Here is a 20,241-nt window from a genome sequence, read left to right on the forward strand (position 1 = left end):
CTGGGCATATTTCCTTTTGTTGTATAATAACTCTTGTTGAGTGTAGGAACCTAGGAACCTGCTTTTTTTTTTTTTTTTTTTTTTTGGGCTGTGTCTACATCCCTCTCCTTGTATCCTTTAGCTAATAATCTACCTTTTAGTTCTTCTGACTGTCTGTTGTATCCCTGTTCAGTATTATTTATTCATTTTAGCCGCATGATCTGACCATAGGGTATGGATTTTTTTACCCTGGCCGGGTGGAAGCTCCTTTGATGCAGGAGGTAATTCGTAGCGGTGGGCTTACGGTGGCCGCTGGTTTGGATGCCGTCCTCTCTAGCCTCTATGAGCATATACAGAAATTCAAGTGAATGGCCCCCAAAATTGAGGGTGAATCTCATATTCATGTTATTGTTATTCAGATAGGACACGAATTCCCTACATTGCATCTCAGTGCCTGACCATATCATGAATACGTCATCAACCTATCTTAAAAATGACTGTATATGTTGCAAGTATGGATTCGCTGTGGTGAAGACATATCTGTCCTCAAACACGGCTAAAAATAGATTAGCATAAGTGCAAGATACGGGCGTACCCATGTCAGTTCCTACCCTCTGCCTGTACAATTGCTCATCAAATGTGAACACATTATTAGAGAGGATGAAATTGAGTGCCTCTGCTATAAACTGGCAATATATAGATTTTTTTCCCAAAACCTGACTGATTGCCTGGATCCCCATGTCATGCGGTATCCTAGTGTAAAGGCTTTCCACATCCAGTGACACCAAAGCGAGTCCATCGCGCCAATCAAAGAGATTGATGGCCCGAAGGAAATCGCTGGTGTCACTAAGGTATGTGGGGGCCTTGGATTAAAGGGGTCTAAGCAACCAGTCAATGTATTGGGAAAGAGGTTCTGTAAGAGACCCTATACCTGCCACGATATGGCCGCCTTGTGGGGCTGTAATTGATTTGTGTATTTTAAGAACAAAATACCAGGCTGGCTTATTGGGGTATTGTGGTACCAACTTCTCAAACATACTAGGTGGCAAAAAATCAGCAGCTACATATTTAGAGACTAATTCCTTTAGCTGAGACAACAAGCCTATTATGGGATCCTTCCCTAATTCTTTTATTTAACCTTCAGTTCTGCCACTGTAGATATATTATTGTATTCAGCTGGGCTCGATCGTATGGGCGGCTGCAGGGAAGTCTAAGCGTCCTGCTTGCTGTGACAACCAAACGCAGTGACGAGTATAAGATGCGCCTGTGAGCGCTACTAAGTCACTGGCCTGACGAAGCGCAAGTTAGCGCGAAACAGTCGTCTCCGCTGACCCCAGCTGTGTCTTACCGCACTATATGCTCCAGCCCGAAGTGTTCATCTTTTAACTTTTATATGAATAAAGGAACCATCTGGTGAGTGCTCAACGCTGGTGAGTGCCGCCTGTTCTATCATTCTCTATATCCAAAAATATAACTTGTCCTACAAAAAACAATCCCTTATGTGGCTATGTGAACACAAAAAGAAAAAAAAAAAAGAAATCCAACTACTATAAGGTATTTTGCATGAGGGTTTAAATGAACCTACCATGCTCTCAGTTGGAGTTCCTGAGCGCTTCAGGTAAGTTGAGCTTTGACAACTGTTCACATGGTGCGGTACTGCATGGGGGCCATTGCTGTTTTCCTGTCGGGTTGGTGGGGCCCAGTGCTAGGTATGGCATAGTCGGGCAGCAGGGGTGCTATTTGACTGCTGGGACCCGTTGTCTGCTGGATTGGCGCCACAGCGTCGGTGGTCACCGGGCAGCACCGCGCCAATTTAAGAGTAGGACCCACTCATAGAGGCAACCTTGGCGTGGTGAGTGGACTTATGCCTTTTGATCAAGATGTACACTGATGCCTCATTTAGCATATAGCATAGGAGGCGGTACACATGCGATATTTAGTGCTGTTTTCTTCTAAAGTAGCAGGGATTAGATCAAAGCATAGTAGCTGGATGTGCGATTCATTTCTTTTTTATATATGTACAAAATGAAAAAATAATGGGTCTTGGAAGGCGGGGAAGGAAAAATGAATTTGAAAAAATAAAGTTAGGCTATGTTCCTAAAAAGGTTAATATGCATTATACATTTTGGTAAGTTAAAAACACAGCTCTAAAAGAAATCAGTTCTCACATACCGTAATACTCAACCATGCACATTAATATATGATATGATATTTTTTCAGGTTGATTTGTGCAGCAAAAAACTGGATCGTGCCGAACAGTTGATTGGAGGACTAGGTGGAGAAAAAACAAGATGGAGTCAAACGGCTATAGAACTTGGATCATTATACATTAACTTGACAGGAGATATTCTCCTATCTTCAGGAATTGTGGCTTATCAAGGAGCCTTTACTTCAAGTTATCGACAGGTATTTTCTTGATTTTATAAATGTTTGTAAAAGTCAAGTGCCTATCCCTTGCCGCACTTTTTGGGAAAATGGTGGGTGGGTGGCAAAGCCACTGAAAAGTTGCTATTTTTCCTCTTTTACTTGATTAACTGTCTGTGTCTGTTTGTGTCATGAAGTCTAATACTGTCTGTGTCTAATTTTGTGATGACTAGAAAGTTGAATCTTAGCATTAACATCCCCAGGGGCAGACCCAAGTCCTTCTTATGACTGCCAACTGGGTACATAGTGACCTGATGCTCTAAGCATTAACACTCTCATGACCGGGCCTAAAAAAGGCCTGAATGTCCCAAATATTTTTTGTAATTTTGTGCACGTGGTGGTTTAGTGACCCTAACTTTTTTGTTTGCTTACCAAAATAATTTTTGCAATGTTTTTTAAATGACACTTAGAACGTTTTATTACCATGTTTTTAGGCAGGCAGCTTTCTCCGGCAGGCTGTTACGGCAGGTGTACATGTCGTAGTTTTATTCCTGCCGCCTATTGGCATGTTTGCCGTGCTGCTACCGGAACTCCGGCCTGCCCCCATTATCATCAATGGGGCCAGAGCAGACATCCGGCGGCTCGTGTGCACTAGCGGCAGCACGGATCCGGCAGCCTGTTCACCTGCTGGAACAGCCTGCCGGAGAAGGCTGCCGCTAGTGTGAAAGTAGCCTTAGAGATGTTTTTTAGGTTTAATTTGGGGAAAAACCGCTAACTCTTATTAAAAAGTCTTTTTTTATTGCAGCTTTTTATTTAAAAAAAAAATTAAAACTGAGATGAACTTTAATTATTTCAATTGATTCCCTATTTTGTGACAATAGTTTTCATAAAATGTATAGGTTTGAGAGAACGGGGTGACTATGGTGAAAGTTTCCGCGACTGTATTTTATTATATTTTTTTTTTTATTTTTTTTAAATTGTATATTTTTTTGTTGTTTTTACTTAGATTTAAATTTTTTGGGCACCTAATATGTCTTCATATACATATCATATCATTATGCAGTACAGCTTTACTACACTGAGATCTGCTCAGAAAACTAATGTACAATTACTGCTTTATTCACAGGCACAATGTATGATTATACAGACACTAGTAATATGTCTCAGCTTATAAGTATAGAAAAATCATGCACCTTTATATGGTATAACTGTATCTTAGAGGTTAAGGTATTGGTTTTGCATGTACTGTAGAGATCCCTGGTTTGGATCTTAGGAAAGACTTTAAAGTTTTTTTTTCAGATCTTCATACCAGACCACCATTTTTGAACCATTTCTCGTCTCTGCAGTTTGACAAAAAAAAAAAAAATCTTAGTTTACTACTTTTTGATCATCATTAAATTAATTATAGTGGCTCACCTGTCTGTAGTTATGGATATGGTGCTCTGTCAAATTGATTCACCCTGTCAATACTCAAGAATACAAATATGGCAGAGACAGGCACTCCTCATCTGAAAACATCCAGAACCAGTATACTTTCTATACAAACATTTAATGGGCAACCATTTCTTACATATTCATATTAATTTAAAACAAAAACAATGCAAAACATATTTAAAAATACAATAAAAAATGTAAAATTTAAAATAAAATATATAAAAATATATATCAAAAAATTAAATGGCCCCTAATGGCTCCTGAAAAAAGGGATACATCTAATGCCAATACAGACCAAAATGGGTCCAGAAATAAACCACTTTTGTGTATATATATCACGTAATACTCCAACTTATATTACTACAATAGGTGATTTTGGATTTATATATATATATATATATATATATATATATATACAGTACAGACCAAAAGTTTGGACACACCTTCTCATTCAAAGAGTTTTCTTTATTTTCATGACTATGAAAATTGTAGATTCACACTGAAGGCATCAAAACTATGAATTAACGCATGTCAAATTATATACATAAAAAAAAAGTGTGAAACAACTAAAAATATGTCATATTCTAGGTTCTTCAAAGTAGCCAACTTTTGCTTTGATTACTGCTTTGCACACTCTTGGCATTGTCTTGATGAGCTTTAAGAGGTAGTCACCTGAAATGGTTTTAACTTCACAAGTGTGCCCTGTCAGGTTTAATAAGTGGGGCCATCATTACTTTAAGAAATGAAGGTCAGTCAGTCCGAAGAATTGGGAAAACTTTGAAAGTGTCCCCAAGTGCAGTCACAAAAACCATCAAGCGCTACAAAGAAACTGTCTCACATGCGGACCGCCCCAGGAAAGGAAGACCAAGAGTCACCTCTGCTGCGGAGGATAAGTTCATCCGAGTCACCAGCCTCAGAAATCGCAGGTTAACAGCAGCTCAGATTAGAGACCAGGTCAATGCCACACAGAGTTCTAGCAGCAGACACATCTCTAGAACAACTGTTAAGAGGAGACTGTGTGAATCAGGCCTTCATGGTAGAATATCTGCTAGGAAACCACTGCTAAGGACAGGCAACAAGCAGAAGAGGCTTGTTTGGGCTAAAGAACACAAGGAATGGACATTAGATCAGTGGAAATCTGTGCTTTGGTCTGATGAGTCCAAATTTGAGATCTTTGGTTCCAACCACCGTGTCTTTGTGCGACGAAGAAAAGGTGAACGGATGGACTCTACATGCCTGGTTCCCACCGTGAAGCATGGAGGAGGGGGTGTGATGGTGTGGGGGTGCTTTGCTGGTGACACTGTTGGGGATTTATTCAAAATTGAAGGCATACTGAACCAGCATGGCTACCACAGCATCTTGCAGCGGCATGCTATTCCATCCAGTTTGCGTTTAGTTGGACCATCATTTATTTTTCAACAGGACAGTGACCCCAAACACACCTCCAGGCTGTGTAAGGGCTATTTGACCATGAAGGAGAGTGATGGGGTGCTGCGCCAGATGACCTGGCCTCCACAGTCTCTGGACCTTAACCCAATCGAGATGGTTTGCGGTGAGCTGGACCGCAGAGTGAAGGCAAAAGGGCCAACAAGTGCTAAGCATCTCTGGGAACTCCTTCAAGACTGTTAGAAGACCATTTCAGGTGACTACCTCTTGAAGCTCATCAACAGAATGCCAAGAGTGTGCAAAGCAGTAATCAAAGCAAAAGGTGGCTAATTTGAAGAACCTAGAATATTTTCAGTTGTTTCACACTTTTTTGTTATGTATATAATTCCACATGTGTTAATTCATAGTTTTGATGCCTTCAGTGTAAATCTACAATTTTCATAGTCATGAAAATAAAGAAAACTCTTTGAATGAGAAGGTGTGTCCAAACTTTTGGTCTGTACTGTGTATATATATATATATATATATATATATATATATACACAGCCCAAAATAACAACTGTGTACAATTTCGTTGGTTTCTTCCACAGATATTCAATAACTGGGATAAAAATCAGGTTAATTCAACAAGTCTTCTTATTACTAAATACTAATAGAAGACATGTTGAATTAACCAGCTCTTTATCCCAGTTATTGAATATCCGTGGAAGAACTGAACATAGTTGTGATTTTGGCCTGTCTGTGTATATATATATATATATATATATATATATATTAACATATATATATATATATATATATATATATAGTGGCAATGTGAACAGTGATGGGTGCAGTAAAATCCCCCGGGGAAGCATGAAAAAGGGGTGTTGTTTGCACCAGGAGCGTGTCACCAAGGGGCCTGGCCTTGGTGGAGTAAAGGTCCTAGATATAGGTGGCCACTAAGTTAGTTGGTGGACACTGAGATAGTTAGCTCAGCTGGCTCCAGCTAGTCCGAGGTGGGCTTTTACTGGGAACAGGCAATGTGTTGGGTGGGTGCCTGTTACCCATGCTCCAGTCCGGGATTTTGGAACATGTCCAGGGATGCTATTTAATCCTGTTTCTGGACTTAGGTGTGGCTCCCAGTCTGGGAAACGAGCAGGCTGTGTCGAGACCTGTGGGAGCCGAAACCCTCCAACCCTGTGTGTGGGGTAAGCACCGGTGATGTGTTTTTGGGAGCTGGGTGGTAGACCCAGATCCCGATAGAGAGGAAAAGACTATTTAGTCAGTGGCCAGACGGTTGAGGATTTATGTTTTTGATTAACGTTTTGGTTGCTGTTTTGTGCTGATGTGCTTGAAAATAAAGCATTGTTTGGACTTCAATCTAGTGTCCGTAGCGAAGTCTGTGAAAATGACCCCCAGATAAGAGACAATCCCATACACAGTGTGTATATATATATATATATATATATATATATATATATGCTGTGTGTATGTGTATATACAGATATACCTTCGCTAACGCTCCCTTCAGACTTGCATGAGCGCATTGCAATATCCAAACCCGAAGCACGTAAATAGTGAGAAAATTCAGGGTGCAATTTCGTTTTGTAAACACCAAATGGCTCATGGAACTACATGGCTAACCATTTCTCCCGTATCATTCTCCGCTAAGCCAGAGTATAAGTCTCTCCGCCTCGGCCTCCTTGCTTCAAGTCATGGTAACCACTTCCCTGCCCCTTTGCTGTGACTGACAGCCGACTGTTCAGCTGGCTTTGCCGAACTTTCTGCATAAGCGCTGTCAGTTACAACGAAGGGGCAGGGAAGGGGACGTGGTTACCATCACTTGAAGCAAGGATGCCGCTGCCTCCTTGACTTCAAGCATGTGTGGAGAAGCGTGCCGGGCAGGGGATAAAACAACGTTTTCAGTACTTTTGCTGCATCTGCCTTCAGGAAGAAAGGCATCATTAGAAACACGCTGCTGGCTACACGCTTGTACTGCTGACGGCTTGGGATGGTTTTGGGAGATGACAAGGTCCGTTTAACAAAGTCCATACTTAAACTGTTTTCATCATATAATAGGAATATATGCGTTCCTATTAAGAAATATATATGATAACAAGTACATAAACGTCCTTAATAATACATAATAATATAAAACGATACATATGTCTCGATTAATTTTCTTATACAAAACTAAGGTTGATTATACGGGTATATAGATATTACAGATTTTCTGCTTCATTAATAAATACCAAACTGTATAGGTAATTAGCACCAGCTGCGTCCAGAGAATATCCTTATCTCAGCCATAAATCACAAGTAGACAAGAAGGCCTCTTTTCAGACTGGTACGTCCATGAGAAGAAATCTTATTATATAACAGCATCTTTCCCATGACCCTCTCTCGGACATCTTTAAAATACATACATATAGCAATATGGTGTCTTGTAAAACTAATCAAATCCATTATAATTATGATATTAGATAAATGTTTTATACACTTATGAAAAAGCACAACAACTGTCAAAACAGATTTCAATGAGAAGGGTACACAGCAAAAAGACAGAGCAGTCTGCAGTCATGGACAAACAGTCCAAAATATGTCATAAAGACAAATTAGAAAAATACTTTTTAGCCAAAAATATGTGCAATGCAATATTAATTTAAAAAAAAAATGCCTCCAAAGGTGCCCATAGCCTTTACTTAGATTATCATCATTTGCTTTTCATACATTTTTGCCATGTCTGAAGACAAATTAAAATAAACTTACCTTGTAATTTAACTGAAACTCCATTGTAACAAAAGTGCTGTTCGTAAGCCTTAAAGGCATCATGCACCTTTTTTTTATTTTTTTTCAACTCCCCTCTTTGACAGACCTGTGAAGGAAGCATACTTGTCTCGCAAAATGTAAACTTCAGTTATGATGCCGCTGCAGCTACAGATGAGCGAATCGAAGCTGACGAAGTGGAATTCATTACAAATTTCAGGAAAAATTTGATTCACATCGAATGTGAATTTCCTTGCGCTTGGTAACGAATCTCATTTTTGCTAAAATGGCTGCTGCACGTGTGAGGACATGGGGCAAGGAACTCTGGGAAGGCGGGATCACCCACAATGCCATTCATGCAGCCAATCAGCAGCCAGCCAGCCCTGTGATGTCACAGCCCTATAAATAATGCAGCCATCTTAGATTCTGCCATTTATCAGTGTACTAGTGCAGGAAGAGACGTCTGCAGGTGCTAGGGACAGTGATATCCTAACCCTAGTCCTGACTGCTAACCGAATGAACGGACCTCAGTGGTAGGACCGTTCATTCAGTGGAACCTAAAGCCTGACTGCCCTGGGGTTTTGATAGGGCCCAAAGACAACCCGTTCCTTAAGCTGAAGGAACAGGGGTCTTGACAGACCAGATACCAGAAGGCAGGGAAAAGAACACAAAACAAATACAAAGGAATGACTCTATAAACCTTACTATAAATACAGTGGGATGCGAAAGTTTGGGCAACCTTGTTAATCATCATGATTTTCCTGTATAAATCGTTGGTTGTTACGATAAAAAATGTCAGTTAAATATATCATATAGGAGACACACACAGTGATATTTGAGAAGTTAAATGAAGTTTATTGGATTTACAGTAAGTGTGCGATAATTGTTTAAACAAAATTAGGCAGGTGCATAAATTTGGGCACTGTTGTCATTTTATTGATTCCAAAACCTTTAGAACTAATTATTGGAACTCAAATTTGCTTGGTAAGCTCAGTGACCCCTGACCTACATACACAGGTGAATCCAATTATGAGAAAGAGTATTTAAGAGGGTCAATTGTAAGTTTCCCTTTTAATTTTCTCTGAAGAGTAGCAACATGGGGGTCTCAAAACAACTCTCAAATGACCTGAAGATAAAGATTGTTCACCTTCATGGTTTAGGGGAAGGATACAGAATGGAGACCAATGTCCAGGAATCAGTGACAAAGCTAAAGCTGTGCCGGGGCTGGATCTTTCAACAAGACAACGACCCTAAACACTGCTCAAAAGGCACTAAGGCATTTATGCAGAGGAACAAGTACAACGTTCTGGAATGGCCATCTCAGTCCCCAGACCTGAATATAATTGAAAATCTGTGGTGTGACTTAAAGAGAGCTGTCCATGCTCGGAAGCAATCAAACCTGAATGAACTAAGGATGTTTTGTAAAGAGGAATGGTCCAAAATACCTTCAACCAGAATCCAGACTCTCATTGGAACCTACCGGAAGCGTTTAGAGGCTGTAATTTCTGCAAAAGGAGGATCTACTAAATATAGATTTCATTTCTTTTTTGTGGTGCCCAAATTTATGCACCTGCCTAATTTTGTTTAAACAATTATAGCACACTTTCTGTAAATCCAATAAACTTCATTTCACTTCTCAAATATCACTGTGTGTGTCTCTTATACGATATATTTAACTGACATTTTTTATCGTAACAACCAACGATTTATGCAGGTAAATCATGACGATTAACAAGGTTGCCCAAACTTTTGCATCCCACTGTATATAGTACGCTACATCTTCAGTGCCTTTAAAAGCTGCTCCAATTATTGCAGAACGCTTTACCTTTTTGATACAACAATGGGGCCACCAAAAGCTCAGAGCTCTGCTGATAAATTTAGTGAATTTGCTAGATAACCGAACATGGAGCGCCGTCGCAATTACCGCAGCGGAATATGCACACTAGAGCAAGTACAGCGTCGGACGTACCGACTTCTGGAAGCCATTACTGCGTGCAAGACTTCCCTCACAGAAAAACTGGGCGAAGTTAAGATTAATCTGGGACTATTATGTCAAGACCTGCATAATCTGCGAGAAGGGTTTAGCACACCGAAGAACGCATATCTTGCATAAAGGGTTCCACCGCCTCTGTTCCAAGCGCCATTTCTGAACTAAATATTAAAGGAGAGCAATGGAAACAGAATGCAGATGACCTAGAAAATAGGCTCAGTAGAAACAACAGAATCATCGGATTGCCTGAAAGAGACGAAGGCCGGGCGCCAGATGCATTTGTAGAAAATTGGATGAAGGAACTTTTTCCAGATGCAAATTTTACATCAGTAGATGTGGTACAACGGGCACATAGAGTGCCAGCAAAACCCCCTTCAGCAGTGGCACCACCTTGCCCCATGTTTGCAAGATTCCTCCAACTGCAAGGACAGAGACAGGATACTGGCTCTAGCTAGAAGGCGACAAGAAATTAAATATGAAAATGCCAGTCTCCATCTTTCCAGATTTCTCTATGGAATTACAGAAACAACTCTACTTTCATGGATGTTAAGAGACATTTGAGAGAAGCTAACATCCTGTGCTCTATGGGCTAGTTGTAGACAGCGCCAGCGTGGTCTTCTTTACCTCCCCTAGAGAAGTCTCCGAATGGCTGGCCCTATGGCGAAGATCTCTGCGACGCTGAGACGTCCGGCTTCTCTAGACCCCAGTCACCATACGACATCAACGGACTGGTTTGCGTTCATTGAGTCATATGTTAGTTGTAATTTTCCATAACTGATCCCTCATATTTTGCATTACTTTCACTAATTACACAGGGCTTCTTTATATGTATACAACTGTGTACAATGGATAACCCATTTCTGTGGCTGCAGCCCGTATGCCTCTGCCATTAACATCCTAGGCAGGGGCATCCCGGACATACTGGCCTATGGTCTACAATAAGAATTTATTACAGACGTATCATTTTTTTAAATGATGTAGGTGAACTCAGACTGTTCGGAATTTTTGTTTCCTGGGTTCTACAATAATTATATTCTGTTCATTGTTCACAGTTATTCATGGTGTCAGATTGCATGCTAATATATCCACTGCACTAGACCCTACCTCTGATCACATAGATCTGTCTCTGTATCCATGGCTGAGTTAAAAATATTATCATGGACTGTTATGGGATTGGGGACCCCACATAAGAGATCTATGGTGCTTGCTTTCATCAGTCACTCTAGCCCACAGATTATATGCCTCCAAGAGATGCATCCTATTTCTAACACATCCTAAATATTGAAGAAACCTTGGGTACAATGGGCAGTGCACTCATACCATAATTCTTCTTTGCGAGGAGTGTCCCTGCTAGTGCACAAACAACTACGCTGGGAGGTGAAAGACCTGGTCATTGATTCAGACGGCAGATATGTATTTGTACACTCTCTAATTGACAATGTACAATATGCATTATTAGGAATTTTTAACCCACCCCCAGGTTCCATGCAGGTATTACATATGGCGGCTACTTTTGCAGTCATGTATCCACAAGCTAGGGTCATCTGCATGGGAGATCTCAACATGACGCTGGACCCCTCTCTTGATTGCTTTTTGGACAATGCAGATCCACTAACCGCAGGGAATCCTTCCCGACTCAGCAGGTAGCAGGTTTCTGATGGAATTGAGATGGTTAGACCTCTGGCGAGCACAGTACCCCACACAGGGTGTACTCCTGCCACAGTAGTGGTCACAACTCCCTAACACGTATAGACTATATATGTTAGGTAATGAGATAGTGATGTAATGAGATAGTCATAGTTAATGAGATAGTGATAGTTAGGTAATGAGACACAACAGAAATTACCAAAAAAGGCCTTCAGAGGCTTTATTTGCTAAAAAAAGGCCTTCTAGTGCAATGTTTTGTTTTTTTCTAGTGTAATGCTTTAGTTTAAATGTCAGTTCTTGTTCCTCTGTCCATGGCATCTAGGATTGCTGCAAACAACATTTCATTGTATTGTACATTGTATTACATTGTATTGTACAGTGACAATAGAGGCATCTTATCTTTTGTTAAACCTTCGTGCGATAACATACCTACCCAGGGGGATATCAGATCATTCACCGATGCTGGGCACTCTGATGCATGGCACACCCTCAATAATGTGTAGGATGAATATACACTGCCTGTCCAAACAAAAAGTTGCCACCAAAAAAAAGACTTTAGCTTTGAATATGGCACGCATTCTGCAATGTCACAAGATTTATTTCCATCCAGTGTTGCATACATTTTTTACCAATATCTTGCATTGATGATAGAAGTGTCTGACGGCTGCGCAAAGCCTTCTCCAGCACATCCCAAAGATTCTCAATGGGGTTAAGGTCTGGACTTTGTGGTGGCCAATCCATGTGTAAATATGATGTCTCATGCTCCCTGAACCACTCTTTCGCAATTTGAGCCTGATTAATCCTGGCATTGTCCTCTTGGAATATGTCTGTGCCATCAGGGAAGAAAAAATCAATTTATGGAATAACCTGGTCATTCAGTATGTTCAGGTAGTTAGCTGACCTCAGTCTTGGAGCACATACTGTTGCTGAACCTAGACCTGACCAACTGCAGCAACCACAGATCATAGCACTGCCCCCACAGGCTTGTACAGTAGGCACTAGGCATGATGGGTGCATCACTTCATCTGCCTCTCTTCTTAGCCTGATGTGCCCATCACTCTGGAACAGGGTAAATCTTGACTCATCAGACCACATGACCTTCTTCCATTGCTCCAAAATCCAATCTTTATGCTCCCTAGCAAATTTAAGCCTTTTTTCTGGTTTGCCTCACTGATTAGTGGTTTTCTTATGGCTACACAGCTGTTCAGTCCCAATCCCTTGAGTTCCCTTCGCATTGTGCATGTGGAAATGGTCTTACTTTCACTATTAAACATAGCCCTGAGTTCTACTGTTGTTTTTCTTCGATTTGATTTCGCCAAACGTTTAAGTGATCGCCGATCATTCAGGATTTTCTTTTTTATACGATGGGTCCCCACTATCCTTCCAGTTTTTAATAATGCGTTTGACAGTTCTTAGCCCAATTTTAGTAGTTTCTGCAATCTCCTTAGATGTTTTCTCTGCTTGATGCATGCCAATGATTTGACCCTTCTCAAACAGACTAACATCTTTTCCAGGACCACGAGATGTGTCTTTTGACATGGTTGTTTAAGAAATGAGAAGCAACTCATTGCACCAGTTGGGGTTAAATAACTTATTGCCAGCTGAAAGATAATCGCCCATGCAGTAATTATGCAATAGGAGGTTCATAACTATTTGCTTGGTTAAATCCAGGTTGGCAACCTTTTTTTGGGGGATAGGCAGTGTACAGTTGTGGCCAAAAGTTTTGAGAATGACACAAATATTCGTTTTCACAAAGTTTGCTGCTAAACTGCTTTTAGATCTGTTTCAGTTGTTTCTGTGATGTAGTGAAATATAATTACACCCACTTCATACGTTTCAAAGGCTTTTATCGACAATTACATGACATTTATGCAAAGAATCAGTATTTGCAGTGTTGGCCCTTCTTTTTCAGGACCTCTGCAATTCGACTGGGCATGCTCTCAATCAACTTCTGGGCCAATTCCTGACTGATAGCAACCCATTATTTCATAATCACTTCTTGGAGTTTGTCAGAATTAGTTGGTTTTTGTTTGTCCACCCGCCTCTTGAGGATTGACCACAAGTTCTCAATGGGATTAAGATCTGGGGAGTTTCCAGGCCATGGACCCAAAAGGTCAACGTTTTGGTCCCCGGGGCCACTTAGTTATCACTTTTGCCTTATGGCACGGTGCTCCATCGTGCTGGATAATGCATTGTTCTTCATCAAACTGTTGTTGGATTGTTGGAAGAAGTTGCTGTTGGAGGGTGTTTTGGTACCATTCTTTATTCATGGCTGTATTTTGGGGCAAAATTGTGAGTGAGCCCACTCCCTTGGATGAGAAGCATCCCCTCCACATGAATGGTCTCAGGATGCTTTACTGTTGGCATGACACAGGACTGATGGTAGCACTCACCTTTTCTTCTCCGGACAAGCCTTTTTCCTGATCCCCCAAACAATCGGAAAGAGGCTTCATCGGAGAATATGACTTTGCCCCAGTCCTCAGCAGTCCATTCACCATATTTTCTGCAGAAGATTAATTTGTCCCTGATGGGTTTTTTTGGAGAGAAGTGGCTTCTTTGCTGCCCTTCTTGACACCAGGCCATCTTCCAAAAGTCTTCGCCTCACTGTGCGTGCAGATGCGCTCACACCTGCCTTCTGCCATTCCTGAGCAAGCTCTGCACTGGTGGCACTCCGATCCCATAGCTGAATCCTCTTTAGGAGACGATCCTGGCGCTTGCTGGACTGTCTTGGATGCCCTGAAGCCTTCTTAACAAGAATTGAACCTCTTTCCTTGAAGTTCTTGATGATCCTATAAATTGTTGATTGAGGTGCAATCTTAGTAGCCACAATATCCTTGCCTGTGAAGCCATTTTTATGCAACGCAATGATGGCTGCACACGCTTCTTTGCAGGTCACCATGGTTAACAATGGAAGAACAATGATTTCAAGCATCACCCTATTTTTAATAGGTCAAGTCTGCCATTTTAACCCATTCAGCTTGACATAATGATCTTGAGCCTTGTGCTCGTCAACATTCTCACCTGAGTTAACAAGACGATTACTGAAATGATCTCAGCAGGTCCTTTAATGACAGCAATGAAATGCTGTGGAAATGTTTTTTTGGGATTAAGTTAATTTTCAAGGATTATGCAATTCATCTGATCACTCTTCATAACATTCTGGAGTATATGCAAATTGCTATTATAAAAACTTAAGCAGCAACTTTTCCAATTTCCAATATTTATGTAATTCTCAAAACTTTTGGCCACGACTGTACATTCATTCTGGCTGAACCTTTTGGGATAAGCGGATGAAATCCCTTACCAATTGCTAGAGTTTCTGGAACTACACACAAATTAGTCTAACTTAGCACTTGTGTGGGACACCTTAAAGGCATTTCTTCGAGGGTCCTTGCACTCGAGCATTTATTTTATTAAAAAGGATACCAAATGTTCAGAGGTGGAGCTGGAGGCCTTATGTACTACACTATAACAGCAATATATTAATCACCTGACAGACTCCAACAGAACTGCTCGTCTTCAAACGGGCAGACAATATTTAGCGACACTTAAGGACAAAGCCGATAGGAAACTATTTTTCATGAAGCAGACAGCGTTGGAGCTGTGTAATCAGTCAGCTAAATTACTTGCTCAATTACTTCATCATAATTCACCCTCCTCAATGATCTTAGCAGTTAGAGACCACGCAGGACACTTACACAACACACGAGGCGATTCTCCGCACCTTTACACACTTCTATCAATATTTATACAGATCTAGCATAATAGCGACTGAGGCAAAGATAACTGCATATTTGGAGGGCATATATCTACCCACTCTTATTACATCACAACGTGCCCAATTAGATCAACCAATTAACTTAGAAGAAATCTTGCAAGCAATATCAGACCTTAATAATGGGAAATCACCCGGCCCAGTCGGGCTCCCTAAAGAAGTGTATGCAAAATATGTGGAGGTACTAGCCCCTCAACTGTTATCCACTCTCCAATTCTCCTTTGAAAGGGGACTCTTGCCCTAGACTTTTATGGAAGCCACTATTGTACTATTACTTAAACCTGATAAGGACCCTTTAGAGTATGGTTCATATAGACCCATAGCATTATTAAATGTAGATTACAAAATATTGATCCGAATTCTGGCCACTCGGTTAAATAAGGTAATCCTATTGTTGGTTCATCCGGATCAGACGGGATTTATGCCCGGGAATTCCACCACTGAGAACAGGGCCGTCTTTATTGATGGACCCTGGGCGAGAATTTACTTGGGCCCCCTGGATGCCGCCTTCCCACACCCTAGCATGCAGTTACGCCCTCCACCACTATATATAATATAGCTTACAGTGAATGACTGCAAATACTTACAGTTCTGAAGACTCCAGCAGGCTCAGGATCAGTGCTCTGGGCAGCTGGGCTCAGGGCTGGAAGTGGGCACCGCTCTGCAGTGCAGGAAGGAGACCGGGGCTCGGCTCACCCTAGCGTTACAGTGCACACCAGCACCCCACAGTATGCAGTATAGCACCCTATAGTATATATCACCACACAGTATGCAGTATAGCACCCTATAGTATACAGCACCCCACAGTATGCAGTACATAGTATAACCCAACAGTATGCAGTATAGCATCCTATAGCATACAGTATAGCAGTATAGCATCCAGTATACAGCACCGTGTACAGTAGAGCACTATAGCACCCAGTATACAACACCCCACAGTATACAGTAGAGCAGTATAGCACCCAGTGTACAGCACCCTACAGTATACAGTAGAGCAGTATAGCACCCAGTATACAGCACCCCACAGTATATAGTAGAGCAGTATAGCACCCAGTATACAACACCCTCAATATACAGCACTTCACAGTATACAGTAGAGCAGTATAGCACCCCACAGTATACAGCACCCCAGTATATAATCTTCTATAGCAGCACCCAGTGTATAAACTCATACAGCAGCCCCCCCAGTATATAATCTTATACAGCAGCTCCCCAAAATTTAATCTCATACAGCAGCCCCCCAGTATATAATCTCTTACAGCAGCCCCTCCAGTATATAATCTCATACAGCAGCCCCCCCCAGTATATAATCCCACACAGCAGCCCCTCCAGTATATAATCTCATACAGCAGCCCCTCAGTATATAATCCCACACAGCAGCCCCCCAGTATATAATCCCACACAGCAGCCCCCCCAGTATAAAATCCTATACAGCAGCCCCCGAGCCCCAGTATTTTTTTTTTTTTTAACTCGTTTTATTGAAAGAGTATAGCACAAGTATGGCATACATGTAGCAATAATACGGCCCACGCAGGGGCTCCTTGATAATACATGGAAGACAGTATTGCAGAATCAAATGACATTGAGAGTTTGTCAGGTCACGAACCCAGGAGAGGGCAGGAGTTAAACCCCGCCTACACACATCTATCACAGAGTAGAAAAAAAAAAAACATGCGCAAAGAAAATTCAACATTAACATCAGTCAGAGCAGTGTAGATAAATGCCTAAGTGCTGTCTCGTAGCTCATAATGACCCGTCGGCCGCCGAGTGCAGACGTGAGGAGTGCAAGGTAAGAGGAGAGGCACACCAGTCACCCCAAACTTTATCAAAGTTCTGTGGGCAGCCCCTATGCTTATATACTATATTCTCCATGGAGACAGCATGGTTCACCAGAGTGAGCCAAGCCCCAGTATTTAATCTCATACAGCAGCCCCCATTATATAATCCCACACAACAGCCCCCCCAGTATATAATCCCACACAGCCTCCCCCAGCATACAATCCTCAGACTCTCCCCAGCAGTCACATCCACCTCTCCAGTGCTGACAGAATCTCTCCCCTCTACAGACGCTGCTGAGCAGCCATCCCTGATAGCAGAGTGCATTCGACCCACGTGACCTACCCTTCTCCTGCAGGCTGCAGCAACACTGAGTCCTGGAAGAAAGAAAGGACCTTTGATTATCTCATAGCCATGTGACCAGTAAAATCGCTATGTTACTGTTCACATGGTAATGATGTCATGGAAGGTCCTTTCTCCCACAACTCTCCCTCTCTCACAGTTTGCTCAGGAGTGCCGGTGTTCTGTCCGAATACTATACCTTACCGCCATGCAGGCAGGCATGGCAGCACCCCCTGTAGCTGACAGTCTGACACCTGGGGCTGACGGCCCCCTCCCCCGCAGTATGCCACTTGATGAAATTGAAATTGTGGGCAGTGGCCAGCGGGGCTCAAGAGGCCGCTGCCTTGCGCCCCCCAGGAGCAACTGGGTCCGGGGCAGCTGACCCTTTTGCCACGCCTTAAAGACGGCCCTGACTGAGAACATCAGACGGGTTCAGGTAGTTACACAAGTTGGAGTCTCCCTAAATGAGGATTGGGCCTTGGCTTCGTTAGACACTGTCAAGGCTTTCAATTCTATCTGATTAACTGCCTGAAAGGGTTTGGGTTTGGCCCAAAATTCCTCAAATGGATTACTATACTGTACAGTAACCCAATCAGCAGGCTATTGATCAATGGAGAGTTATCCGGAAAATGTCCTCTCCATAGGGGTACGAGACAAGGCTGTCCCCTGTCACCACTACTGTTTGCACTTGCAATTGAGTCCCTGGCGATTAGGATAAGGAGCAGCTGCACTATATCCAGGGTGACCATGGGGGAGAGAGAAGTCTGTGTAGGTCTCTATGCAGATTACTTGATTTTATATTGGAATCGCATTTACAGGTATCGCCAGCAGTCAATAATAAAATAATTCCAGTGTATATTATCCACCAAACATATTTAACCCCAACCAGGCTCCACAGAATGGGTAGAGGAGAACTGAAAAAAGACTTTTGGCACATGATATGGAGTTGCAGTCCAATTGCCACATTCTGGAGGGAGGTGACAGCCTTTTTCTCCAGTCTGTTGCTGGTCCAGATAAAGTGGGATGCGAAAGTTTGGGCAACCTTGTTAATCGTCATGATTTTCCTGTATAAATCGTTGGTTGTTAAGATAAAAAAATATCAGTTAAATATATCATCTAGGAGACACACACAGTGATATTTGAGAAGTGAAATGAAGTTTATTGGATTTACAGAAAGTGTGCTATAATTGTTTAAACAAAATTAGGCAGGTGCATAAATTTGGGCACCACAAAAAAGAAATGAAATCTATATTTAGTAGATCCTCCTTTTGCAGAAATTACAGCCTCTAAACGCTTCCTGTAGGTTCCAATGAGAGTCTGGATTCTGGTTGAAGGTATTTAGGACCATTCCTCTTTACAAAACATCTTTAGTTCATTCAGGTTTGATGGCTTCCGAGCATGGACAGCTCTCTTTAAGTCACACCACAGATTTTTTTAATTATATTCAGGTCTGGGGACTGAGATGGCCATTCCAGTACGTTGTACTTGTTACTCTGCATAAATGCCTTAGTGGATTTTGAGCAGTGTTTAGGGTCGTTGTCTTGTTGAAAGATCCAGCCCCGACGCAGCTTCAGTTTTGTCACTGATTCCTGGACATTGGTCTCCAGAATCTGCTGATACTGAGTGGAATCCATGCGTCCCTCAACTTTGACAAGATTCCCAGTCCCTGCACTGGCCACACAGCCCCACAGCATGATGGAACCACCACCATATTTTACTGTAGGTAGCAGGTGTTTTTCTTGGAATGCTGTGTTCTTTTTCCTCCATGCATAACGCCCCTTGTTATGGCCAAATAACTCAATTTTAGTTTCATCAGTCCCCAGCATCTTATTCCAAAATGAAGCTGGCTTGTCCAAATGTGCTTTAGCCCACCTCAAGAGGCACTTTTTGTGCTGTGGGTGGAGAAAAGGCTTCCTCTGCATAACTCTCGCATACAGCATCTCCTTGTGTAAAGTGTGCCGAATGGTTGAATGATACACAGTGACTCCATCTGCAGCAAGATGATGTTGTAGGTCTTTGTTCCTGGTCTGTGGGTTGACTCTGACTGTTCTCGACATTTGTCGCTTCTGTCTATCCGAGATTTTTCTTGGTCTGCCACTTCGAGCCTTAACTTGAACTGAGCCTGTGGTCTTCCATTTCCTCAATATGTTCCTAACTGTGGAAACAGACAGCTGAAATCTCTGAGACAGCTTTCTGTATCCTTCCCCTAAACCATGATGGTGAACAATCTTTGTCTTCAGGTCATTTGAGAGTTGTTTTGAGACCCCCATGTTGCTACTCTTCAGAGAAAATTAAAAGAGGAGGGAAACTTACAATTGACCCCCTTAAATACTTTTTCTCATAATTGGATTCACCTGTGTATGTAAGTCAGGGGTCACTGAGCTTACCAAGCAAATTTGAGTTCAAATAATTATAGCACACTTTCTGTAAATCCAATAAACTTCATTTCACTTCTCAAATATCACTGTGTGTGTCTCCTATATGACATATTTAACTGACATTTTTTATCGTAACAACCAACAATTTATACAGGAAAATCATGACGATTAACAAGGTTGCCCAAAATGTCGCATCCCACTGTAGATTGCATTCCTGAAATCTGCCTGCTGGGAGTCATTGTTCATTTCCCATAAATGTATTGCCTTGAGATGGAACGACCTGAATACACCGATCCTATCCATGTGGAAACTACAGATAAATGAAATCATACCATATATAGTGTTGGTGTTTAACCACTGTAACAAGCCTCAAAAATTTGAAAAGGTCTGGGGCTTGTGGTGCAACTCTCCAAATGCATTAT

At 41.8% G+C, this 20,241-nt stretch overlaps 1 protein-coding gene across 2 annotated transcripts in view; it reads left to right on the forward strand.

The window, feature by feature from the left end:
• DNAH7 (dynein axonemal heavy chain 7) overlaps positions 1-20,241 on the forward strand; it is a 518,555-nt gene that overhangs the window by 282,376 nt on the left and 215,938 nt on the right. For both annotated transcript variants that reach the window (XM_044302717.1, XM_044302716.1), the window contains one exon: positions 2,200-2,385. In XM_044302717.1, the coding sequence (XP_044158652.1) occupies positions 2,200-2,385 (186 nt within the window). The remainder of the gene's footprint in view (positions 1-2,199; positions 2,386-20,241) is intronic.

The sequence above is a fragment of the Bufo gargarizans genome, chromosome 8, assembly GCF_014858855.1.
Source record: "Bufo gargarizans isolate SCDJY-AF-19 chromosome 8, ASM1485885v1, whole genome shotgun sequence".
NCBI classification, from domain to species: domain Eukaryota; kingdom Metazoa; phylum Chordata; class Amphibia; order Anura; family Bufonidae; genus Bufo; species Bufo gargarizans.